General features: G+C 43.2%; 2 protein-coding genes across 2 annotated transcripts in view; both read right to left on the bottom strand.

Annotated features, from left to right (window-relative positions):
• LOC136872711 (neuronal calcium sensor 2) overlaps positions 1-27,545 on the bottom strand; it is a 1,371,956-nt gene that overhangs the window by 938,048 nt on the left and 406,363 nt on the right. The gene's annotated exons all lie outside the window — the stretch shown is intronic.
• On the bottom strand, positions 22,794-24,249 carry Bap60 (Brahma-associated protein 60; the record flags this gene model as incomplete). Its single annotated transcript, XM_067146534.2, has 1 exon — positions 22,794-24,249. A coding segment is annotated over one exon (1,257 nt), but the record flags the coding sequence as incomplete, so codon positions are not given.

The raw sequence follows: 27,545 nt of genomic DNA, 5'->3' as shown, positions 1-27,545 counted from the left end.
ACATAGGTCTTATGGCGACGATGGGACAGGGAAGGCCTAGGAATGGGAAGGAAGTGGCCGTGGCCTTAATTAAGGTACAGCCTCAGCATTTGCCTGGTGTGAAAATGGGAAACCACGGAAAACCATATTCAGGGCTGCCGACAGTGGGGTTCGAACCTACTATCTCCCGGATGCGAGCTCATAGCTGCGCGCTCCTAACCGCACGACCAACTAACTTGTGTATTTGATAGACTGAAAAGTTTTTAAGCTACATTTAACTGAGTCGATACTAGAAGGTATGGCTCCTCCTTCTCAACAAATTATTCGGCCAGTCAGACAAATTACGGAGCCAAAAACTTAAGTCATTTAAAATCAAAATATTTTACATTTAATAGGAAATATCTAGAATTGAAGCTCATTCCCGAGTACATACCCATGTCCACAAATGCATACAAGCCTAAATAGTATATACACAAGACATAAACTTATGAGAGATATTGAAGATCCGGACCGCAAGGAAGCATATAGGCCTGACGCCAAGAAGGCAGTCGGCCTCCCCTATACCAGTATGTACACCTGCATAGTCCATGACATTCATCCTTCAATTTCTGATCTCGAAATTGAAAGAGAGCTACGCAAATACGGCGTTTACAGAGCTGGCAGGCTCCTCGCAGGCGCGGAACCATCTAATGAGGTACTGCTTCACATCTCCGAGCCTCGTAACTACCAGTACATCCTAAATAACGGAGTAACGCTCCGTGGCAACCACCATAAGACTGAACGCACTCCGCAGCATATACTAGCTCAACTAATGGACACCTCACCAGTTAAGGCGAGGTGTGCCAACTGCCAAGGCAGTCATGCCGCCTCGTTTCCCGGCTGCCCATACATCAAGAGCGCAATTAAGGCACATTACAGACCATCCAACACTTGCATCCTACCACTCAACCACCCCCACTACTCAACCTACCGACCCCACCACCCAAGCAACCGAACCCAGGACCCATGACTACCCACCTAACACCACCCACTCCAGACATAACCGCACTCCTACAGCTCTTCCTACTAAACCTAATTTTATCCCAAACCGGATCACTACCAACGCTCACCCCGCAATACCACGCCACCCCCCAGTAACCGCCCCCACCAAGTAATCTCGCCCACCAAGACTAAAGCAAGAACCATGAAAGTTCCTCACTTCCTATTAATTAATCCAGCCCATCAAAAGTCTACCTACATCCTAATACAGCCAAAGCACTCAATAAAAATCAGTACAACCCCACAAATTCAGACTTACCGCAACCAACGAAGCACTGGAAACAACCGGAAGTCGAGGCGGATATGCATAAAAGCTGCAAATACACATGCTGTTTTTTTTTTCTAAATTTAAAGTATCACTAACATCCGATACACATGAATATAATTATATTCTAGTAAACAATCCAGCGGCAAGGCCCGGTTAAATCAAAGTAACACCGGGCGTGGCTAAGGTTTGGATGTGTGACCACCCTGGCCTTGCCCTTGCCGCTGGCTCAAGAGCAATTTAGAAATTTTATTTAACATCTAGCCATGGTCAATACGGTCAATAACGTCATGTTTAACCATATCACACATAACCGCACCCACAAAACAGTAAAAATTCCACCATTATTATTATTATTATTATTATTATTATTATTATTATTATTATTATTATTATCAACTTCTATATATTTATTCTTTTTATACTTATTTTCACAAACAGGCCAGGTGAGGAGCGCTACATAGCGCACCGGTATAGTACTGGCACCGCACTAGGCACCCCCTCGGGGGTGTCCAAACTAACATATGGTTACCTCACCAGTTCAACATGGAGACAGCGCCACTGCAGGAACCGCCGCAACATCAGATGCCGCCCTCTCTCCCCTTCCCCCAATAACTACAAGTATCACCACTACCTCTACCATACAAATCTTCCCTCCCGCTCCCAGTACCACCACGGTCACGACCTATCCACACTTACTCATGACTTCCTGTCTCCCCGTACCCCCCACCACTCAGCAACCTGACCCACAGCAAGAAACTCTACAACCACCTGGAGAGGAAACTACCACTGTTACCACTGACACAAGACCACCATCACCCACATCAATACCGGACAACACCATCCATAGCTGCGTTATACGCGGAGTGGACCCCAGCATCCAACCGGAAGACATCGCCGAAGACTTACGCAGGACAGGAATCTCCGTACAACGAGCCTTCAGGATCCGGAACCATCTCCTCGCTATCACCTCCCCCCCCCCCCCCCCCGGCTACCCACCAACCACACCACACAACTCCGAACTTCTCCATTTACTTCTTACCTCACTCATGAACTTCTCACTATTCCATATCCTCGCACTCCATATTAATCCGCACACGTTTCCCAGACTTTAAACAACACATATCTCTGTAGCACCATTGTATAATAACAACTGTAAACCAAATCTGTAATAACTGTGTATGTAATGATGACTGTATATCCCAATAAAAAGCACAGAGCAGGCTACACCTCTTAGTCAAGAGACCAAATCTTCACATCTCCAAATAATCTCTCCTCCATTACCCATCTCCTAACTCCATCAAATCTCCACAACCACGTCACCTCTCCTGGCCACAGAGAGGGCGTCACCCTCTAGGTGGCCCGCCGCTTCCCTTCGGGAAGGGAAATGAAAACATCCCCCTAGGTCTTTGAAGATCCGGTCAATTAAACCAGAACGAAAGGATTATTTTCGTCACCTATGAGACACCCAGTTGTGTCATACTCATAACTGCATCACCAGCCTCGTTATAAGTAAGTTACCCATCTCCTAGAACTTAACATAAGAATAAACTCTGATTGTCAGGCTACGTTCTATAGTACTACTCTCGAGACGGAACCACCATCACGAGAAAATTGGATCGTCAAAATGATTTCAGTAAGACGCTAATGCTGTCAGACACTGTGATAGCTAACAGAAAATTAACGGCAACAAAAGCGGGTAAATTGTATTCAATCAGCGTCGGCCACAAGCGGGTACTGCCGAGAACATAGTGAGATATAATTATCGCCGAGCTGCGCCCGATATTGAACAAATTGCTTATTTAGCACGACGTTCAGAGCCCGCAGCCAGTAGAACAACTCCGAAGTTGATGAAGTTGAGAACGGCTTAACAGAACTCTTCACCACTCTCCACCTATTCATCACGAAATTTGTTACTTCTGTTATCCGTGAATGAAAATGAAACAGTTGATCAGTTTAACGTTTTGATCATAAATTCCACCTACTTACCACTGAAATACGTCGGAAATAATAATAATAATAATAATAATAATAATAATAATAATAATAATAATATTGTTTTCACGTCCCAATAACTACTTCCGAAGGTTTTCGGAGACGCCGAGGTGCCGGAATTTTGTCCCGCAGGAGTTCTTTTACGCGCCAGTACATCTACCGACACGAGGTTAACGTACTTAAGCACCTTCAAATACCACTGGACTGAACCGAGATCGAACCTGTCAAATTGGGGTCAGAAGGCCAGTGCCTCAACCGTCTGACCTAATCAACCTGGCTGCAAGATACAGATGGTAGCAGCAGAGTGAATGGAGTGACGGTCGACAATTTAAGATAGGCTGATGACATCATCAGATCCTGTCGAAAGAGGTGACTCGGCCTAAACACAAAGAATATCAAATACGTGATTGTGAGCAGAGGTCCTGTCGGAGATCTCGGTTTGTGTGTCAACGATGCGCCGATACAGAGGGTCGAGAAAATAATATACCAGCCTCGTTACTGAGCACTGAGACCATTCTCAAATAGTAGAGTTTCGCACTGAGAAGGCCAGGACCGCCTTTACAAGCTTCCGCCAAGTGGTCTGCAGCGCAAATCTGCTACTGCAGCTGCGAGCTTGAATAGCACGGTGCTGTGTGTTCTCCATTGTGCTGTACGTAGTCTTGCCCTAGTCCATGACTAAAGCCATCATGAAGAGACTCGAAGCATTTCAAATGTGAGTCTACCTTTGCATGCCTCTCATCAGCCAGCTGGACAGAATACGTAATGAGGAAGTATTGCCCAGGAGGTGCAAAGCAACATACCTCTGAAGGGTTGCTACGACAAGAAGCTCTTACTTCGGTCATATCATGAGGCAACCGGAAACCTACAGCTCTTTTCAAATCATAATACTGTAGGCTACAAGGGAAGATCGAGTGGAAGATAGATCCTAGGAGACTCCTCACGTACTGTTTGGAGAACCTGAGGCAGTGGTTCGGACAAACGACCACCTTACAATTCCGCGCAGCCACAAACAAAACTATGGCAGACAGAATGATCGCCAACGTCCGATGACCGATATGACTCAAGAATAATAACAAGAAGAAGAAGAAGACGTAGGGCTGATACCGTAATAAAAGCCACGGGATCTCCGATTTTATGAGCATTTTGAGCGAACGTCGACTTTTCATTTCAAGAATCCCACATGCATTGGCCGCGATTCAAAATGCGGCCGTCTTGGTGAAAAGCCAGTGACCATGACATTCAGCTACCCACAAGTTCGACAAGAATCACATTGGTCTCATTAGTACTGCAATGATTTAAGGAGGAGCGTTCTACCACATAAAATATGTGTTTTATAGGGCTCAAATACATTTTGGGCCGATGCCACAGCATTCAGAAAAATGACGTAAATATGCCAAGTATGAAAAGGCAGATGTCAGTTAAAACTTCTGGGTTCCTGTTTTAGATGATAAACCGCAAGCGCAAGATACAGTGTTCCGCGAAGTCTTGAAATTATGTCAATGAGAGCGGCAGAATTATAGCTGTCTTGACCTTCCAGCTTAAAGGAACTTGTTCCGCTCCTAGACAGCTCCCAAATCGCCCACATGAAACTAAGAACTAGTCAGCGACAGCTTCCCCGTTAAGTCTTGACGAGCTGATATATTACTTACTGCGCAATTCATCGCAGACCGGCAGATCCAGTTAATAACTACTTTAGCGGGTTGGCTTGATTAACAGTTCCTGTGTTCAGGGTTACCAGGTCGCTTTTAAGTCAGAATCTTGTTCTGCTCCTCCTCACAGAAAGTTGAATGATTTCTTTTTTTCCTATTTTGCATTTCCCGTATCGGAGTTGTCGTATAAACTTACGAATTTGAGAATATATTGACAGGACGAACCCAACTATTACCAGTAATATTTATAATTCTACACTTGCCGAAATAAACCTCGACCGATCACGACTGCTCGAATTATTCCGAAAGATTTGAATTCAATGACCAGTTGTTATACTAATTTCTGTTGATGAAATGTTATTCTCGTTGGTCATCAGATGGTTCGCTATGCGTTAATATATTCCAAGCAGTAGTTCTATGTCGCTACTTGTGCACCAACTCTGATGTTCCATCGCACAAGCAATAAAGATACACAGCATTCGAAACCTCCATCTGAAAACCTAATTATATTTCAGAATGCAGAAAACAAATAAATCCAGGTAGAACATATTCAAGAGGGGAAGTTAGCTTTATTATCTATTACCGAATTCATAGAACGGTCTCTAATCTCCAAGCTTTGAAGTACGGGGGCAAAGTAATTACTCAGAAGACAGAATGAGTCACGGTTCATTATCAAGCCGTTTTATGTCTTTCTCTCTCCCCCTTTGGCCTAAGTAACCCCTTTTTCCAGCTTATTTCCACTTAAAATCTTGTTTCTCGTGTTCTTCTTTCCTTTTTTATCTCCACTGATGAGCTCTTGTTTTATTTTTAACTCTGAGAATATTCTGAAAATATTTTTGCAAGCAGGGTTACGTCACACTTACTCGTAGGTTACCGGCGACTATAGGATAGAAACCGTCTAGGACAGGGAAGGAAACAGGCATGACCTTAAGTAAGGTTTGTCTCAATATTTGCCAGGTGTACGAAATGGAAAACACTGAGCAAGTGACTGTCAGCTTGCATTCGGGAGAGAGTGGGTTCGAATCCCACTGTCGTGATTTTCCATTTTCACACCCGGCAAAGCTGGGGCTGTATCTTAATTACGGCCACGGTCGCTTCCTTTCCACGCCTAGTCCTTTCCTATCCCATCGTCGCCATAAGATCTGTCTGTGTCGGTGCGACGTAAAGCAGTTTGAAAAATAAATAAAGGGAAAACCATGGAATACCATCTTCAAGGTCGCCGACGAAGATGGCTGTGGTTATTGTTTTAAGAGGAAGTACATCTGGGCGATCTCATATACTAACAGTGATCACAGGGAAAAATGGAAAGAGACATTTCACAGATTGCGGGTTTCAGCAAGAGAAAAGACTCCCTAGGCCTCGCAAACCTAATACCGTACGGTTCAGGAAAGGAACAAGAGGTAAAAATTTTAAAAGAATTTGATAGGAAAGTTGAAAGTGACGAGCCTGGCACAATTAAGTGGAAGCAGTGTCAGACTGAACTAAAAGCGTTGTGCTCGCCAATCCACACTCCTAAGTTGAGAACACCCGGAGTCCCGCTAAGTAGCCTCTTACGATAGGAAGGTGATACCGTGGATGTATTCTTACACCTCCACCCCAGGACCGAGGGACGTGTTCGAATCCACTCTCTTCCAAATGCAAACTTAGAGCTCGCAGCGCGGAGGCAACTCGGTCGGTTATTCTGATAAAATGTGTTTCTTTACCATTGTAGAGGCCTGACGCAAAGTGCGTAAATTGTCGGATGTATTCAGTGAGCGTGAGCCCAACCAGATTATGGTTCCGGTGTATGGGACACTCACCGGGATTACTTGACCGGGCAACTTGGCCGCGTGGTTAGGGGCGCGCAGCCGTGAGCTTGCATCCTAGGAGATACCGGGTTCGAACCCCATGGTCGGCAGCCCTGATGATGGTCTTCTGTGGTTTCCCATTTTCACACCAGGCAAATGCTGGGGCTGTAGTTTAATTAAGGCCACGGCCGCTTCCTTCCCATTCCTAGGCGTTTCCGATCCCATCGTTGCCATAAGACCTATCTGTGTCGGTGCTACGTAAAGCAAATAGTAAGAAAAAACTGGATTACTTGATTCGAGGACTGGAGAAACCCAAATAAAAGTAGCTCGATTTATTCTGAGTGATTTCCGAAAAAAAGAGTAGCGTTACGAAAGTGTTGCAAAGTTTGGGCTGGGAAGACCTGGGAAATACGAGACTACCAAGTGGTAGGCCTATGTTCCTAGCTGTCAGTGAACAGATGGCGTGGAAAGACAGTAGTAGACGAATAAGTTTGAGTGGTGTTTTTAAAAGTAGGAAAGATCACAATATGAAAATAAAGTTGGAATTCAAGAGGACAAATTGGGGAAAATATTCATTTCTTGGAAGAGGAGTTAGGGATTGGAATAATTTACCATGGGAGATGTTCAATAAGTTTCCAAATTCTTTTCAATTATTTAAGGAAAGACTAGATAAACAACAGATAGGGAATCTGCTACCTGCGCGACTGCCCTAAATGCAGATCAGTGGTGATTGATTGATTGATTGATTAATCAGAAGAAATAAACCCGTGACCCAAACCAAGTCGAGCCTAGGTGGCTCCAGCGTCCCCAGAAATAACTGACATAAGCTGAAGAACTTTTATTCCCTTCAACTCTGGCTCCGACCATAAATCCCATGCCTGTTGTGTCAGTAAATAACTGAATATTTCTAAGGTTAGGTTAGGTTAGGGAGGGTCATAGAACGAGTACCCGGAGACTATTTAATTCTTCATAACTCATGGTGTACACTAAAATATAGCCCAAAAACCTGCCTGTGATGTGACAAGTAGGGGCTAGTAAACCTATCGTGTTTGTTTACTACATTTCCTGAGCTATCCGTCACGAAATATGGAACACGACATTCAAAATACTGATACCTTAAAATGTCCATTGAGCGCAAACTCGGCCACACACGCACGAGCCTTCCTCTTACGTCTTGTTTGTACTGCAATCGGGTTACACGATATTTTATGAGCCATACACAGAACCATGACAACAACTAGACCCACAAGTTCAACGAAGGACCGACTATCAACACTGGCAGACTTAAATAACATCCTCATGCGAATTTAGATAGATGTGCGTCCTCGATGGAGAGTCTTTATTAGAACAATTTTCACAAATATGGTGTTCTGAAGTTAATTCAATTAGACCGGAAATAATCTGTTTCGATGCCCGCTGTTAATTTGTTACGAATTCGCTTCCTTTCATTTGTTAACTACCAACGTTATGGTCTACGTACTTTTCATTTGATTAGATTTCTATACCTATTATTGTATTAATATGAATCTTTACATCTGATATTGTATTATTGCGTAGTGATCATCAATATGCATTTTATGTAACACCTATTATTGTAAAACAAGTGATCATTTCACAGTATTTACTTGTATACCTACATACATTGGACTACATCATTAATAAAGACCTCTGAAAAGAGACCACCACCCTTGTCCCAGATAAACAAACATGTTAACGAAATCCAATACATTCTACGTCCTCCGAAGACAGGACATTTACAGGTCATACGGATTTTGTGTACCAAAAACGGCCAGTTCTGTGCGTATCTGAAGTACGCAGAACTATTTAATTTCAAGTTTCAGAATATTACTCGCCCATTTGCAAATTGTCAGAGTTCAATAATTGCATGTGTTGAATGCTTCAAACAACTAGATCATTTAGTGAAACAACGGCACCCAACGTGTAGGTCATCGTCATCAAGAGTTTAACAGGAAATGTTCTGTTGGTGCGAGACTAAACCGGCTGCTCAATTTATTGCCCGACAATATTTTCTAAATGCTATTTTTAAGTCATTAGTCCTGTAGTTACGAATTAGTTTAGATAATTCAGTGTCATTAGCTGTATCAACTTTAGATTATGTATGTATGTTCACTCCTCAGTTTTATTTATTTACGAAGAACGTATTCTAGCATCTTTTTCAGACTTTATTCAGGTTTTAAAATTTAACTCAGCTACCTCCCTACGTACCGCCGGATAAACCATCAAGTACCGCTGATACACGCGTACAACCTGTTGGAAAACGCTGACATACGCGTAGAGCAAGAAAAACGTTTAAAAAACGATTCTAGATACATTTTGCCATGAGCTATTTTTTTTCCTGTAAAGAGAGATAAATCGAGTTTTATGTTTTAGGTCCTCTCTGAAGACGCCCCCTCCCCTAGATATTTGTTTTATGTTTCACTGTATCGGAAAAATACATAGAACAAATATGTTTGAAATTGAGATTCCAAATAAAGGATACCATAAGCAATTTTCGTGAACACCAACCACGAGAAAAATACATCGAGGTTTTATGTTTCAGGCCCGATCTGAAGCCCCCTCCTGCTGACTTCTTGTTTGCAAGTGGTTTCTTTTTTCGCTAGTTGCTTTACGTCGCACCGACGCAGATAGGTCTTATGGCGACGATGGGACAGGAAAGGGCTAGCAGTGGGAAGGAAGCGGCCATGGCCTTAATTAAGGCACAGCCCCAGCATTTGCCTGGTGTGAAAATGGGAAACCACAGAAAACCATTTTCAGGTCTGCCGACAGTGGGATTCGAACCTACTATCTCCCGAATACTGGATACTGGTCGCACTTAAGCGACTGCAGCTATCGAGCTCGGTGCAAGTGGTTTCAGACTGGTACTTGATTCTGTGATCCAAAGTTTCCACACAACAGGTATATGAGAATCGTACTATTATCGAGCAGTCGACATGCAGCGTAGTGGCCATGCATTCCGAGGAGCTGCTTAACTTCCGAACGACCTCTTGCACACGGAAGTGAATAACAGTGAAGATATCGGGGCCGGTCGTTACGATCACGCGAAGGGAGAACGTTGAGATAAGCCACGAGACTGCAAGCAGAGCATGCCACGAGATACGGGAATATTCAGGCCACAGGAAGACAAGACAAGCCAAGAAGTTGAGAGGATGCACGGCACTTGATAAACTGCTACTCCTTGCGTGAATCATTGCAACTTCTTATCCACGAACACTGCCGCGTCTAGCTTCCTCGTTGTTCACGATCATAACAACATGCGCTAATGATCGCAGTCAGATTAACTTTGAAATAAATGGGATAGGCTATATGACTCACTATATTCATAAAATATTCCGAAAATATCGTCTACTGGGCTATAACGGTATTATAGACTGCAGGCATATTTAACACGAGCAGTTGCTGCGGGTCCTCTGTTGTTACACTGTTGATAACAATAGTGAATAGTCCAATAACAACTTACTTCCTGTAAAATGGCATTTCTTCCCTCTGCCCCTATAGAACGCCTACGTCGATTAGCGTGTCCAAAGCCGTAGTCAGGGAAGATTAGTTTTTCAAGAACCTGCCGGCTAATTCAAACAGATTAGGCAATGTACTGCATCTCCGTGGCTCAGGCGGCAGCGCGCCGGCCTCTCACCGCTGGATACCGTGGTTCAAATCCCGGTCACTCCATGTGGGATTTGTGCTGGACAAAGCGGAGGCAGGACAGGTTTTTCTTCAGGTACTCCGGTTTTCCCCGTCATATTTCATTCCAGCAACACTATCCAATATCATTTTATTTCATCTGTCATTCCCTTATCATTGCCCCAGAGGAGTGCGACAGACTTCGGCAGCCGGCGCGATTTCTATCCTCGCCGCTAGACGGGGGCTTCATTCAATCCATTCCTGAACAGGTGGAATGACTGGAAACAGGCTGTGGATTTTCATTTAGGCAATGCATTCTCTTTTAAGCGCCCCAAACGTACATTTCCATTGGTTTGCTCCAGATGTTCTGTTATTGTCCCCAGTAGGCCTACTCCACACCGGACGTTCTCTCCCAGAGTAATCAAGTATAACGATTGCTGGACTAGTAGCCCCACTACGATTCTTCACCCTAATCCACCCAGCTTTACCACGTTCGACTTACCGTACGAGCGTCCTGGCCTGCATGCTCTCGGCTTAAAAACGAGATGCGTGCAATTTTCTGGCACATTTTTAAGAGTTACAATGCAAATGCATATTTTTGGAGAAAATTTAATGTTATATCCTGTACGTATGTTTCTTTAATTTATAAAAGACAAACAGTTTATCCCTTTTTTTGATTTTTGTTAGAGTTTGCGCAAAACATAGAAAAACATCTTTTTCTTCTGGTAAATGTTTCTTTTCTTCTTCTTCTTTCTTTACTCCGCACCGACACAGGTACGACTTAAGGCGACGACAGAATAGGAACGGACTAGGAATTGGAAGGATGCGGCCGTTGCCTTAATTAAGGTGTGAAAATGGAAAACCACGGGAGACTATCTTCAGGACTGCCGACAGTGGGGTTCGAACCCACTATCTCCCGAATGCAAGCTCACAGCTGAGCGCCCCTAACCGCACGGCCGACTTGCTCGATCTGGAATAATGTGTTACGAAGAAAATGCATATGTACATTTTTTCTTTGTAGAAAATTGATTTCAGAGTACACTTGCTGGGCTACATTTTAACAAGACTAGCAGTTCAGACACAGCGTATTCAGTTTTAGCAGTCCTACACGCATAGATTTTCCAACTTCCCCTATTATAAAAATGCCGGCATCCCTGATAATTATACTGTTACATGCTCATACGATTGCCAGCTCCCTGGAAACCACCCTCCGGCATTTTCTGGAAGGGATGAGTAAGGCAGTTTGAGAAGCTCCCAGCCGATCTGAGGGTATGTGACGGCCTCTCCTATCGTGCTTTATTTCTGGTGCCTCCATGGATTTTCTCGAAGGCGAAACTAGAACGTTCCTGCTCTCGATGCACCCCGAAGATACTAGAAGTTCATCACTCGGTATACAAAAACAGGCTTACCGCAAAAAGGAGGGGTGTTGGGGTAGTTGCGTTGCTTGTGTTGCTTGTGGTGTGGTTTTGTCGAGTGATGTGTGTTGAGAAGTTCAATGTGTTGAGCGGTCACCTGCGTAGATTGTGCGAGTTATAGGTATTGCCTGGAGTCGAGCCAAGTGAACAGCAATCATGTGTTGTGATAGTCAACAGACGTGTGTTCGAACCTGTCTGCATGGAAATGCTGTGTGAAGTGACGGTGATGCGTGCGAAGTGAAGTGTATAGTGCGACCTGTCAATCAAGATTACAGAAGGATCGCCCGTTGCAGGTAAATACCAGCCTGCTGGATATGTGCCACAGTGAGGGCAAGACCCTTTTTTAAGCACTACACATATCCATTAAATGCCATGTTAAGAGGAAGACATTTCTTCTTCCTCTGCAACCTCCTCCTCTCCCCCCCCCCCCCAACCTAGTGGGGTCAGTGTGCGATCTGTGTCGCTCATGTAGACTTAGACACGTTTTACGCCGGATACCTCATCTATGTGGAGGTAAATATTTCACTCCAGGGAGTACATTTAAACAAAGAACAGGCCACGCCGTGTTTTTTTTCTATCGGAGACACTTCAGTCTGCCGTGTGCAATGCACGGGAGGTCCCTGTAAGTCTCGAAAGCAGAGGAGCTTCCGTTAAGTGGGGCTGCAGCTTTAGCGTCCTTTTCCAGCTCTGAGTTCGGAAGAAGTGGGGCTGTGTAGGCCACAGCATGTGCATGTAGTACGGATGGGTGATACTGACATACCGAGAAATATGTTAAGTGGAAATCTTGTTGGACAAAGAGGAAAAAGTCGACCGAAAAACAGGTGGCTACAAGGAGATGAGGGAGATATATAGAAAATGGGTTACAAGAATAGGAAAATACTCGCACAGGATCGGGATAGCTAGCGGAAGATAACAGAAGAAGCCATCGTTGACCAAGGACTGCAGAGCCACCAAAGAAGATGGTATGTTTACTACTGCACAGCGAGTATTTATACGACGGATGTCGAATCTATGACACGCGTGCCACTAGGTGACACGGAAACAGGAATTCAGTGGCACGCCACACAATATACTAACACATTTTGATGCTTTTATGCTTTTAAGATACAAAGGTCGAAAATCTACCAACATACCATAGTTTAACATCACGCTTTAATTCTATGGGCATATTTTTTTTTTACAAATTTTATTAGGTTAAAACAAAACATATCTTATTCTTACTACGTATCTGTTTTTTGAAATGTAGCTTTCAGTGATGTCTGCAAAATGAAATCGTGAAACATTCAGACAAATGGATTTATGTAGTGCAATCTAACACCTAAATGAAGTGAAATTAGGAGGTTTCATGATGATGGCACGACAGTAAAAAGTGACAACCGGGCGAGTGAGCTTGCATCCGGGAGATCGTGGGTTCGAATCCCACTGTCGGCAGCCCTGAAGATGGTTTTCCGTGGTTTCCCATTTTCACACCAGGCAAATGCTGGGGCTGTACCTTAATTAAGGCCACGGCCGCTTCCTTCCAACTCCTATGCCTTTCCTATCCCATCGTCGCCATAAGACCTATCTGTGCCGGTGCGACGTAAAGCCACTAGACAAAAAAGTAACAAACAAAACCTTAATTGACACGATAATCGGAAAAGCTTTACCATCCCTGGTTTATACTATACATTTTACGTCTCGCCAACTCAGATAGGTTTACGACGACGAGGAAATAGGTCTGGATATAAGAAAGAACTACGGCCCTGACCGATGGAATTATTGCCGGTAGTATTTCAAAGCAAACGCATAGAGAGAAGGAACGAACAATACAAGAAAGAGAGTTAAAGAAATAACTGTCACTGGAAAGAGGAAAGGAAGACCTAAGCTGCGGGGGAAGGACAACATCGCTGAAGATGATCTGAGAGATAAAAGGATACGTGGTAAGTTGTACTACAGCCGCTATAGTTCTTTCTTTATTTGAAGCATCTAACTTATTTTTTCCTACCCTCTTTCCCCACTATCTGGGGTTGGTACTAACGTAGATTGAGCCCTGTTTTACGGCCGGATGTCCCTCACGCCACCAACACTAGGTGGAGAGATGTATTCACTACTGCGAATTTCTGTGGTGGTTATTAGCGTGAATATGTTATGTGCAGATGAATATGAGTACTAAGACGACCACAAACATCCAGTCCCAGAGGTAGAGGAATTAAACAAACGTGGTTCAAGTACCCGAGCCTTACGAATTGAAGGCCACTACACTGACCATTCAGCCAAGGATCCGGGCTACGTTAAACGTGTATCGTCGTACTTTGTAATTATACAGGGTCTCTCATATAAACTCTCCGATACGTAAGCTCTAGTAAGGGAGGCGCGCGCATAGTTCCTGACCTGCACGTGTTCGACCTGGCAAGCATCAGTCGCTAGTCCGAATCTCAGCAGTTAACACGATGAGACAGTTTCTCATTGCAACAACGTAGTTTCGTATGTAAAAGTTCTGGTTTTATCCTAATGGTCGTGTGAACTCTCACTTGATGTTCAGAATATCCTAATGGTGTTTATGAAGTCCCTCATTATGATACGAAGATTGGTGTTTGGTGTGCTGTTAGTGCAAGACGAATAATTGGGCCTAATTTATTCGAGACGACAGTAAATACAGATAGGTACCAAGATGACATTTTGACGCCATTCTTCCATTCGTTAACGGAAGAAGAATCGCGTGGGTGGTTCCAACAACATTCAGCCCCTGCTCTTACAGCTGAAGATTCCCTTTTTACAATCTCGGCGTATGACTTTTAGTGCCGGGAGTGTCCGAAGACAAGTTCGGCTCGCCAAGTACAGGTCTTTTGATTTGACTCCCGTAGGCGACCTGCGCGTCGTGATGAGGATGTAATGATGATGAAGACAACCCATACACCCAGCCCCCGTGCCAGTGAAATTAACCAATGATGGTTAAAATTTCCGACCCTGCCGGGAATCCAACCCGGGACCCCTCTGGCCAAAGGCCAGCACGGTAACCATTTAGCCATGGAGCCGGACTACAATCTCAGAAGTGTTTGCAGACAGAGTGATCAGTGCTGGTATATTTCCCCTTCGTTCTCCAGATCTAACAGTGTATGATTTTTACTTGAGGGGTAAACTGAAAGAAAAACTGTATCGAAAACATCCTCACACATTGGAGGAACTGAAAGAAAACATACAGTGGCAGAATGTACTCGCGTAAGCCAGAATATGGTTACCAGATGCAGTGCCTTTATAACCCAGGTAGGACGACACTTCCAGTATCTTTTATAAGGTAAGATTTGATATACGATTGTATGCATGGTTAAAGCAGGGCGGCCGCGCGCGACGTAAGTTCAGCTGAGGCAACTGCCGTAGCGCAGAATACAAACACCGTACGTTCGGTCTTAGTTTGTATGAGAGACCCTGTACATAAGAAACAAGGCGAAATTTCCACATCGTTTCCTTTATTAACTTAAATTTTCACTTGCACATTTTTTACCATGTCAAAATTATGTTGAACCATGATGTGAGAAGTAATGGAATATATCACTCGCGATGCTGTTTGTTTATGCAAAGAGGTCAGCACTGCAGGCTCAAGTTATCGACGCTACCGTAACCGTCTCATTCGGTTTCTAAAGAGGTACCTCTGGTCTCATTCTATCCCCCATTGTGTCAAGTTTCTCCTTGAATACGTTACCTATAGACTGTTACCCCCTTACTAGTCATATATTTGGATAATGTTTAAAATATGTCATCATACGTTAAAGTCACAACGCGATTAATATTGCCTTTAAATTTACAGTCACGTTTTAATTTTTCAGGCGTTTCCTTTTAGATGTTGCATCAAATTACACATCACTCGTCTCTGTGGGACATGTACAGGCCAAGCTACACAACGCGGTAACCAACTTTCAACCGCCGAAATGACACCCTAACTGGGCGGTCATCTTGTGATGACGTCACGCGCATTACGTGAGCTACCACAGTCACACCTTGTGCTTTCATCCTTTTACTTCAGAAGCATCAACCATTCCCATATATGTAATGTTTTTTCGAGTTATTATCACTTTTACAGCTAGAGGAAAAGCGTCATGTCGATTTTTCGCCCCGACGGTGGAGTCTCAAAATATCTGAACATCAAATTGACAAAAAGCAGTATCAAAATATCCGGAAGAAATATGAAGCCGAAATAAATAAGCTAGTAGGTCTCAAAATATCCGAGAAGTGTAGGTAACTGCATAGGTGACAAGCATTTTAAGCTCTGTGTCCATGAGGGTGAATTTTTATTTACATATATTTTATTTGGAATTTTTACGACTACTTCGTCTACCAGTGGCTGAACTTGAGGTGTGGAATTGTCATGGGGAACGACACCGAACAAACAATGCCGCTGAAGATTAGAATTCTATGTTCAAAAGTCTGATAATAAGGCATCTCCGCTTCTAGGAGTTGGTATCTAGTTCGAAAAGAATCCACCTGATTTTCAAATAGTCAGAATGGATATGAATCTTAGAGGTTCGAAGAGAATGAAAGAACCATAGCATTTTAAACGAAAGAACTAAAAGATTTACAGCTCAATATGAGGAAAATGAAGACATCGAATTTCTTTTGAGAAACATCTCTTACGTTATCAAAATGGACAATAATCCAGATTATGACAAAGCAATAGCTCCATTTACAAAATGGGACTAGGCCTAACTCCCCGCGGGTTCATGGCGTCCGTGGGTCAACTGACACCCTATCTTATATGTTTGTGCAAGGCTATGCGGCTGGTCCACCTCTAGATTGAGGTACCATTTCTAGAAGAGGGCATGCAGTCCGACAGTTGCTAACAATGAACATTTTCGCACATTTTAGTATTACTTTTATTATATTATAATATTATTGTATACAAGAGCCTCCGTGGCTCAGACGGCAGCGCGTCGGCCTCTCACCGCTGGATACCGTGGTTCAAATCCCGGTCACTCCAAGCGAGATTTGTGCTGGGCAAAGCGGAGGCGGAACAGGTTTTTCTCCGGGTACTCCGGTTTTCCCTGTCATTTTTCATTCCAGCAACACTGTCCATTCTCATTTCATAGCATCTATCAGTCATTAATAAAATCACTTTGGGAGTGGCGACCCCATCATACTAATAGCCTATATATTATTCATTCAATTCATTCCTGACCCGGTCAAGGACTGGAAAACAGGTTGTAGGTTTTCATTTTCATTTTTCATTATTGTATACACGAATGATGTTTTAAAACTGTACCACCATTGGAAATTCGGACTTTTTGAGACTCGTCGTTCAGGCAGCAAACTGGCTCGTTATACCGTTCTCTGGAATTCGGATATTTTGAGACGACCCCGAATCCACGTCAAAAGAAAAGTCTCGGATAGGAATACATGGAGGAAAATATTAAAGATTAAATTAGGAAACACTAGTCTCATATAAAAATAGAAGCAGAATTCTTGTATGCAAAATTTATGTTAGGCCCTCAGCTCTTCAAGACTGGCCATCGCAGGCATCCATATGTCTGTTAGTGTTGTGTGAAACACATAAAACAAACCCATTCGTTGCTCATTCGAGCGTGTAACAGCTCATAGAGTGACAGCCAGCGAGACCAACTATTTTTCACCCCGCCGAGCCCGTTAAAATCTCTCGGAGGGCTACAGCCAGGACAAGCTCGTGTCCAAACAGTCGACTGTATCAATGATGTGGACCGGCAGAAAATTCAACATCGTACATACAAACCATGATGCATATATTCTCACGAATTGTAGTAATATCCTCTGCATGAATTAACAGAGCGTCAGAAGTAGAATCGAATCTCGATTACTCGAATTTTCAGTATCTCGAAGCAACTTCAATTTCCCGACCGTTTATCCTATTCTTCACATGTATTTATTTCTCTATTACTTCAAATTCGGTTACTTGAATTTCTCGATTTCCCGAAGCAAACATTTCCTCCCTTGAAGTAAAGAATACCCTGTAACTCGAGTTTATGCAACACTAACTGTGCAATACGGCATTTGTGGTTTGTGAGGAACAAGTAAAGAAAGGGTTACAGTGAAGCTGGGAGCTAATACGACGGGAACCAAAAAAACTAAAACTTCTAATGATCGGAAAAACGGCGAAGCCTCGCTGGTTCTCGGGTGTGAATTCATTACCGGTCACGTACGAAAGAAAACCCCCGAAGTCGCGGATGACCAGCTCCATTTACGAATCTCCGCTGCGTGGTATTGACGAGAAGTTTCAACGTGAAGGGAGGAAAGGTTAACAATAACAAACAGAAGAGACTAAAGGATTTTTTTTTTCCAAAGGTGTTAACCGAGGTATGTTTCTTGTTACACTACTGTATGTACTCTATCCTGGCTTCTAAAAAGTTACTTGGACCGGGCGAGTTGGCTGTGCGTGTAGAGGCGCACGGCTGTGAGCTTGCATCCGGGAGATCGTGGGTTCGAGCCCCACGATCGGCAGCCCTGAAGATGGTTTTCCGTGGTTTCCCATTTTCACACCAGGCAAATGCTGGGGCTGTACCTTAATTAAGGCCACGGCCGCTTCCTTCCAACTCCTAGGCCTTTCCTATCCCATCGTCGCCATAAGACCTATCTGTGTCGGTGCGACGTAAAGCAACTAGGAAAACAAATACTATAATGAGGGTTATAATGAAAGTGATGCCGTAAAATAGAGTTTGTATAACCGAGCTCGATAGCTGCAGTCGCTTAAGTGAGGCCAGTATCCAGTATTCGGGAGATAGTAGGTTCACACCCCACTGTCGGCAGTCCTGAAAATCGTTTTCCGTGGTTTCCTATTTTCACACCAGGCAAATGCCGGGGCTGTGCTTTAATTAAAGGCCACGACCGCTTCCTTCCCACTCCTAGCCCTTTCCTGTCCCATCGTCGCCATAAGACCTATCTGTGTCAGTACGACGTAAAGCAGCTAGCAAAAAAAAAAAAAGTTTGTATACTTTTAAGTACTGTTAAAAATAATGTATTCAGTATAAGCCCGTAGATACGTATGATTCGATTATATACTTCATGCTCAAAAACGATAGGGTCTATTATCTATACCGTACTCAAAATTTCGATATCTCGAAATAAAATTTAGCTCCCGAGATGATTCGAGATATCGAGGTTCGACTGTATACTAAATTTTTCATTCTCGCGATACTCTTCCGTGAACGCAGATACCCCTCTGGTGAGATACAGTGTGCAGAGTGCACTGGTCTTTCTCCTCATGTGAGCTAAGCCACGGGTGTCCAACCCAAGACAGGCTTTCCAATACTGCCAAGCAAAATGTAATTTGTCCGCCTCTGTGATGTAGTGGTTAGTGTGATTAGCTGCCACCCCTGAAGGCCCGGTTCGATTCCTGGCTCTGCCACGAAATTTGAAAAGTGTTACGAGGGCTGGAACGGGGTCCACTCGTCCTCCGGAGGTCAAATGAGTAAAGAGGGATTCGATTCCTGCCTCAGGCATCCTCGAAGTGGTTTTCCCTGGTTTCCCACTTCTCCTCCAGGCAAATGCCTAAATGGTACCTGATTTAAGGCCACGGTCGCTTCCTTCCCTCTTCCTTCTTTATCCCTTCCAATCTTCCCATCCCCCATAAGGCCCGTGTTCAGTACAGCAGGTAAGGCAGCATGGGCGAGGTATTTGTACCTCCGGACCCAAAGGCTCACGCACCAGAACACTGCCCTTGAGGCGGTAGAGGTGGCATCACTCGCTGACTCTGAGGGAAAAACCAAGCCTGGAGGATAAACGGATTGAGAAGAAAGAAAAAAAGAAAATCCCATTTAATGGCACGCGGAAAGTATTAACATATTATATCAATTTTGCAGCTTACAAATTTCATTTTGGGTTCCCTATTGATGTATAATGTTGATGAACTCAATTATTAAAGTAATTAGTTATACAGTTCCACCTATTTAATACTTAATCATAATGATTATCTTTAAAAAATCATCTTAAGAAACTGGGACAATGCTTCGGCCCTTGTGTGGTCATCTTCAGCTAAAATTGGAATTTGATCACTTAGAAAAGTAATATACCGGGCGAGTTGGCCGTGTGGTTAGGAGCGCGCAGCTGTGAGCTCGCATCCAGGAGATAGTGGATTCGAACCCCACGGTCGGCAGCCCTGAAGATGGTTTTCCATGGTTTCCCATTTTCACACCTTAATTAAGGGCACGGTCGCTTCCTTCCCATTCCTAGGCCTCTCCTGTCCAATCGTCGCCATAAGACCTAACTGTGTCGGTGCGACGTAAAGCAAAAAAAAAAAAAGTGATACATTATGAATAAAAATACGCTATAAAAAGACACATAATTACAAATTAAAATAATGTGCCACCACATTATACCAGGTGATCGTATGAATAAGTTTTCCTAAATCCAAATACTTCGCAGTCATCTTCATTATCCGTAACCTCTTTCGATATAATCAACAAAGGGACGCCTTAGGGATTCTAACACTCACAACTACACGTGCAGCCGTGTGTTAGCATCATGTATTTTATATCAATACTACAGCATTACAGACAAATTTTAATCGCTAACGATACATAAATAAGTCCGAGGTAATGCTTAAATAAAGTTGGAGCTTAACTCTATGGCAAGCAGAGAAATATGGGCAGATTAAAATTTCACAGTATGCAAGCAAAAAGAAAAAAAAAATGGAGAGAAACAACTAGAACTTATTGTATACGGAGCAAGAACAAAGGGTATTTGATGGACGCAACAAAGCTTTAACACACATTTAATACTCAAAGGTGCCGCTACTTTAGAAACATATTTATAATTTTTATAGAAAAAGTTAACATCGCACACGATATCAATACACAATATACGTAATGTTTATTCAGTACAAGAGCACTTTGCACACACGAGAACGCTCAAAACATCAAAACGTACGTGATACAAAGTGAATAAAGTGACAGGAAATCCAGGAATATTATTTGTAAATCGAGTGAATTTTAAGAGGCATTTTGTACACAGCTTTCGCAAAATTATTTCCATTCTTGCAGGCAAATTACGAATGATAATCATTGCATGACCTCAGTTTCCAGTCCTCCTAAAGGATTGTCGGTTGCAGAGTGAGCTTCAGCTTACAGTTGGTCACGGCTGGTCCGTGGTTCGACGGCTCAGTACTCCGACCGGCCAACCGAGCAGAGAAGTGGGCGCGGCTATGCCATAGCAGTACGCCTCTGCATTTGGGAGACGGATAGGTGCTGGTCCCCACCGTCGCCTGTCCTGAGAATGGTTTTCCGTGGGTTTTCATTCTCCTACACTAAGGCGAATGGCGGGATAGTTTCTAGTACAGGCCAAGGCCGCCAAAACTCTCACCTTCTCTGCACATCTTTATCGTAACAAATCTCCCGGCCTGAGAGACATCACCGTCTAAGCCGCCCGCGGCAGCAAAGAAAACATTTCAGTAGTAGAAGTAGTCGTCCTAAAATGGAGTCATTTAGGCTTCTGACCTAAAAATCTCGATATTTTGATTGTATTGCCATCTATCAGCAAAAGCAGACTTTCCTGGATAGCTTACTTTCCCTAGTAGGATAAGGAGCCGGGCTGAGTGGTTCAGACGGTTAAGGCGTTGGCTTTTTTAGCCCAAGTTGGCAGGTTCGATCCTGGCTCAGTCCGGTGATATTTGAAGGTGCTCAAATACGTTATCCCCGTGTCGGTAGATTTACCGGCACTTTAAAGAACTTCAGCGGGGCAAAATTCCGGCACCTCGCTGTCTCCGAAAATTGCAAAAGTACTTAAACTCCATGGCACTACAGCCCTTGAAGGGCCATGGCCTATTAAACGACCGCTGCTCAGCCCGAAGGCCTGCAGATTTCGAGGTGTCGTGTGGTCAGCACGACAGATCCTCTCGGCCGTTATTCTTGACTTTCTAGACCGGGGCCGTTACTCACCGTCAGGCAGCTCCTCGATTCTAATCACGTAGGCTGAGTGGACCTCGAACCAGCCATCAGGTCCAGGTAAAAATCCCTGACCTGGCCGGGAATCGAACCCGGGGCCTCCGGGTTGTAAGAGGCAAGCACGCTACCCCTACACCACGGGGCCGCCTTGCAAAAGTAGTTAGTGGAACGTTAAACTATTATTATTATTATTATTATTATTATTATTATTATTATTATTATTATTATTATTATTATTATTATTGTACCGGGCGGTACACCTCCACGCCGCTAATTTAAAATTTGCGCCAGTTGAAACTCCTCTGGCGGAGGAAGTCTGAACTTTATCTAATGTATTAATTTTCAAGTTTCTCAGAAGATGTCACTACTTGGAAATTTTGAAGTTTCTGAACTCGGTCGTTTTCGACGTATTTTTGTTTTGCTTATAGTAAGAAGTGTGAACTTTCTCTTCTAGAGGACACTACTGAAAAACTACAATGGTGCACCCTAGTGCAAGGTGAAAGACTGTTTTTTTTTTTTTGGAGAAATTTTTATTTCAAAAGTTTGTTTCTGCGCGCCTCGAGGAGGCTTTATGATGTAATTGGGAGCAAGTGCTCCTGGGCTTGATTGGGGTCTTCTGCCCCTTTGTTGAATTCTGTATATCGTAAAGTTGGGCTAATTGCTCAAGAATTGTGTGTCTGGCTCTCGGAGCCCCAAATCCTGTAATTGTACATTCTCGATTAGTGGTTTTGCTACTCTGTACCTGCCATTATTGTTATTTCTTGTTTTTTGCTAAGAAAATATAACCTTGTTAAATTTTAAATTCACTTTAATTTCGTAGCCTGAGACCTGTTCACCCCCCGCACCTTCTTTCACCTCTAACTACCACGGAAAACTCCGTAACAAGTTTTTTTTCTTTTTTTTTTCCAGACAAATAATTACACAATACCTTTTGTTTACACAAATCCGTACCTTGTTACAAGAAAACACTGGACTGGATTGACACCTCAGTTACACTTCTCAGACAGGTAAAAAAAAATTCATGTAAAAACAAGAAGAGGTACTTCTCAATTATACTGTTCTTAATTACATTTTTCTGGGGAATGAAAGGTCTAAATGCTACAGGAACAAAAAGCTGCACTACCTGAATTTGTAGTATGGTATGCAACATTTAACTGTCCTTGAATTTCATTTCATTTGGAAGGTTACACTGCACAGCAGTTTGCTTGCGAGTAAGTATCACAACAGTCCTTTTCTTCACTTGTACAATACTATGGGCCTTGTTTGTAACCGCCAGCACTAAGTAGATGCATTATCTTCATTCACAAAGCCCATACGAACAGTCCCGGGATGTTATGAACAAAATCCTTATGTGCTACGAATACCCAGAGCCTGCTCCAGCTCTGCCCGCTTCTGCTGCACCTTGGTGTAGAAGTACTGACATACAGCCTCCTGGGCCCAAGGCTGGTAGAAGAATTCAGCACGTCTCTCTTCCTCTGGGTTACCCACAACGTCTGTCATTGTCTTGAGATCTCTTGTCTGCGAGATGATCCATTTATTGATAAACTGCTGTGGATCCTTAGCGAAGCTTAAGAAAAACTCTCTATTGGTTTTGAGTTGGTTGATCGTTTCTACAGTTTCATGGATCTTGTTGTCCAGACTCTGAATTTCTTGTTGGCTTGCAGTTGATAACAAGAAGTTGTTCATCTGCGTCTTGAGCGTGTCGTCAACCTCAACATCGATGTCATAGCACGCAGTCTGCTTCTGTTCAGCACCCTCCACACTTATGGTGTGATTGATGACAATAGGGTCTGGTGGATGCAACAGTGGATTAAGGCGCTGAGGTATTTCAGCAAACTTCATCTTGGTGCACGTGAAAATCTGCTCCAAGTACTTATCACAGTTGATAAACTCCCGTTCATGAGCATCTTGTAGTTTGTGAGTCTTGATGTATTGCCACAGAGCCGAGATGATGACGGGTCGAGTTTGAGTGTGGACGCCCAACAACCGAGCGAGTCGAGGATCCAGTTTGAACTGCAAGGGCTGATAATCCAAAAGTAGCAGGATGGTACAGCGGACATTCTTGTCTCCGGGACGCTTCACCTGGAAGCTATCTGTTTCCTTTGTGGTGGGTGTACGATGCCACTCCACAAGATGGTTGTCTGGGCCATACAGATCCTTATCAAGTTCAATGACAAGACTTTTAAAGAACGAGGAGAACTTGCGTTTCACCTTGTTGGGATCATTTTTGCTGTCTTCAAGTAGCCTTCCTTCAACTCTCAGTTCCCAAGATGCCACACTACCTTCTTCGCCCTCTGCAGGCTCCTTTGCTGGACAGAATGTGTTGGAGATGAAGATACGGAGTTTCCTCTTCTGTTTCATGGGGCGCTTCAGTGCTTCCTGGATGTCAAGTCGTTTCCTCATTATAGTAGAATCCAGTTTACGTTCAAATGCCAGTAAATCCATGTAGGCCTGTGATTCTGGCACCAGGTCTCTCACTTTTTGGGGTAATATCTTATCAGACAACTTCTTCTTTTTCTTGCTTACTGGATGAGATGTAGGGTGAGAAGAAAAATCACTTTTCTGCTGAGGTGGGGGAGGTCTTGAATCTGCAGGCCGCTTCGATGTTGACTGAGGTTGACGACACGCTCAAGACGCAGATGAACAACTTCTTGTTATCAACTGCAAGCCAACAAGAAATTCAGAGTCTGGACAACAAGATCCATGAAACTGTAGAAACGATCAACCAACTCAAAACCAATAGAGAGTTTTTCTTAAGCTTCGCTAAGGATCCACAGCAGTTTATCAATAAATGGATCATCTCGCAGACAAGAGATCTCAAGACAATGACAGACGTTGTGGGTAACCCAGAGGAAGAGAGACGTGCTGAATTCTTCTACCAGCCTTGGGCCCAGGAGGCTGTATGTCAGTACTTCTACACCAAGGTGCAGCAGAAGCGGGCAGAGCTGGAGCAGGCTCTGGGTATTCGTAGCACATAAGGATTTTGTTCATAACATCCCGGGACTGTTCGTATGGGCTTTGTGAATGAAGATAATGCATCTACTTAGTGCTGGCGGTTACAAACAAGGCCCATAGTATTGTACAAGTGAAGAAAAGGACTGTTGTGATACTTACTCGCAAGCAAACTGCTGTGCAGTGTAACCTTCCAAATGAAATGAAATTCAAGGACAGTTAAATGTTGCATACCATACTACAAATTCAGGTAGTGCAGCTTTTTGTTCCTGTAGCATTTAGACCTTTCATTCCCCAGAAAAATGTAATTAAGAACAGTATAATTGAGAAGTACCTCTTCTTGTTTTTACATGAATTTTTTTTACCTGCCTGAGAAGTGTAACTGAGGTGTCAATCCAGTCCAGTGTTTTCTTGTAACAAGGTACGGATTTGTGTAAACAAAAGGTATTTTGTAATTATTTGTCTGGAAAAAAAAGAAAAAAAACTTGTTACGGAGTTTTCCGTGGTAGTTAGAGGTGAAAGAAGGTGCGGGGGGTGAACAGGTCTCAGGCTACGAAATTAAAGTGAATTTAAAATTTAACAAGGTTATATTTTCTTAGCAAAAAACAAGAAATAACAATAATGGCAGGTACAGAGTAGCAAAACCACTAATCGAGAATGTACAATTACAGGATTTGGGGCTCCGAGAGCCAGACACACAATTCTTGAGCAATTAGCCCAACTTTACGATATACAGAATTCAACAAAGGGGCAGAAGACCCCAATCAAGCCCAGGAGCACTTGCTCCCAATTACATCATAAAGCCTCCTCGAGGCGCGCAGAAACAAACTTTTGAAATAAAAATTTCTCCAAAAAAAAAAAAAAAAAAAAAACAACCAGTCTTTCACCTTGCACTAGGGTGCACCATTGTAGTTTTTCAGTAGTGTCCTCTAGAAGAGAAAGTTCACACTTCTTACTATAAGCAAAACAAAAATACGTCGAAAACGACCCAGTTCAGAAACTTCAAAATTTCCAAGTAGTGACATCTTCTGAGAAACTTGAAAATTAATACATTAGATAAAGTTCAGACTTCCTCCGCCAGAGGAGTTTCAACTGGCGCAAATTTTAAATTAGCGGCGTGGAGGTGTACCGCCCGGTACAATTATTATTATTATTATTATTATTATTATTATTATTATTATTATTATTATTATTATTATTATTATTATTATTATTTATTATTGGGTAAGGAGTCGGAAAAATCGCTGATTCAGAGAAGAGCTGAATGATTACATGCTAAATATAGATGTGCTGGGAGAGGTGGCTCAGATGGAGCGTCGACTTTCTGAGCCCAAGTTGGCGGGCTCGGTACCAACCCAGTCTAGTAGTATTTATAGGTGCTCTAATACGTCAGCCTTGTGTCGGCAGGTGTACTGGTACGTAAACCAACACCTGCAGGACAGCACAATGATGTTGCCGAAAATCGTAAAACTAATAGTAGGAGAAGATTAATCGACATTGATAACAGAGTTGGCTACATGCTACGAGACGTCTAGCTGTGAGCATGTATTCAGGAGATGATGGATTGATTCGAACCTCACTGCCGGGAGTCCTGAAGATAATTATTCGTTATTTCCCATTTTCACAACAAGTTACGCAAGAGTTGTACGTGAATTAACGCCAAAGGCGTACTGTTGCCAGTTCCAACCCAGCGCAGCGCCGCCAAAACTTGTGTGAGAACGACTCCAGGCTGAGCTTTCAGCGTCCAGGCCCCGGGTTTGATCCCCGACCGGGTCGAGGGATTTTAATCTTAAACTGCTAATTTCATTAGCTAGGTTCTTGTGGTCCTCAACATTTCAGCAACTCATACATCACACGCGTCGCCTACCGTCGTCGGAAGGGCTGCCTTACAAGGTCTGCATCAGGCTATCAACATGCATACGCAATTATTATTATTATTATTATTATTATTATTATTATTATTATTATTATTATAACTAACCAAAAGGGAATAATGGAAAACGAAATTGGGGCCACCATTCCTCACGAGTGAACAAGGGAAAGAGTTTTGACACGCTGATGAATGACAATGTCGAGTAGAAAGAAAGAAAGAAAGAAAGAAAGAAAGATTAACGTTACGACTGCTGCCGTGGTGATTCTAAATCGTATTCGAGTCTCTCCCACGAGAGGGAAAATATACGCCATATCATAAAGATTAACAAACTTATAACAAAATTCTTGACGACAAGAAAACGAGACAGACAGAGAAATACTTGATAGACGTGTTCGGTATTAAATAAAGCAATTAAGCTTGGATTTTACGTACAGTCATAAGTAAAAGAAACGCTGGATGAGTTTTTAAAACTGGGTTCAAAATCAGCAAAGCGCAGCCGTCAGCAAGTAGGAAGGTAGGTAGATTTGGAAGAAGCACTTTTCACATGGTTCCGGCAAAAGCGGGCTGCAGCTGTACCAATTAGCGGCGAAATACTGATGGCAAAGGCGATAGATTTAGCTAAAATGATGAGTATCACTGATTTCAAGGCTTCATCACGATGGTTGCAAGGATTTAAAGATCGTCATAGAATCACAGGGAGAACAATAAATTTGCGGTGACTCAAAAGCTGTGGACGACGTCACGGTGACACATTTCGTGTTTACCCGACAAAATTAATTAATTCTCAGCCACAGAAACCCAAGAGAGTTTTGCTTTACTCGGTCTGCCATCTAGTGGGCCTAGAGTAAAGCGGAACGTCGAAAGTGACGAGCAGACAGCCAGATGGCGTCAAATTGAAATGTCTGCACACGGTAGCTGAGGCCATACGATTATTTTTTATGAAGTACTAGCAAATGTACCCGTGCTTCACTACGGTATTCTACATTGTATACGGACTTCTCCGTAAATTACTGTAAATGCAGTGAGTAAGATTGTATTAAATTGCACCTACAAACGGACTTCACCATTAGACGAC

The sequence above is a fragment of the Anabrus simplex genome, chromosome 4, assembly GCF_040414725.1.
Source record: "Anabrus simplex isolate iqAnaSimp1 chromosome 4, ASM4041472v1, whole genome shotgun sequence".
Lineage (NCBI taxonomy): Eukaryota > Metazoa > Arthropoda > Insecta > Orthoptera > Tettigoniidae > Anabrus > Anabrus simplex.
This window is presented reverse-complemented; position numbering and strand designations above follow the sequence as displayed.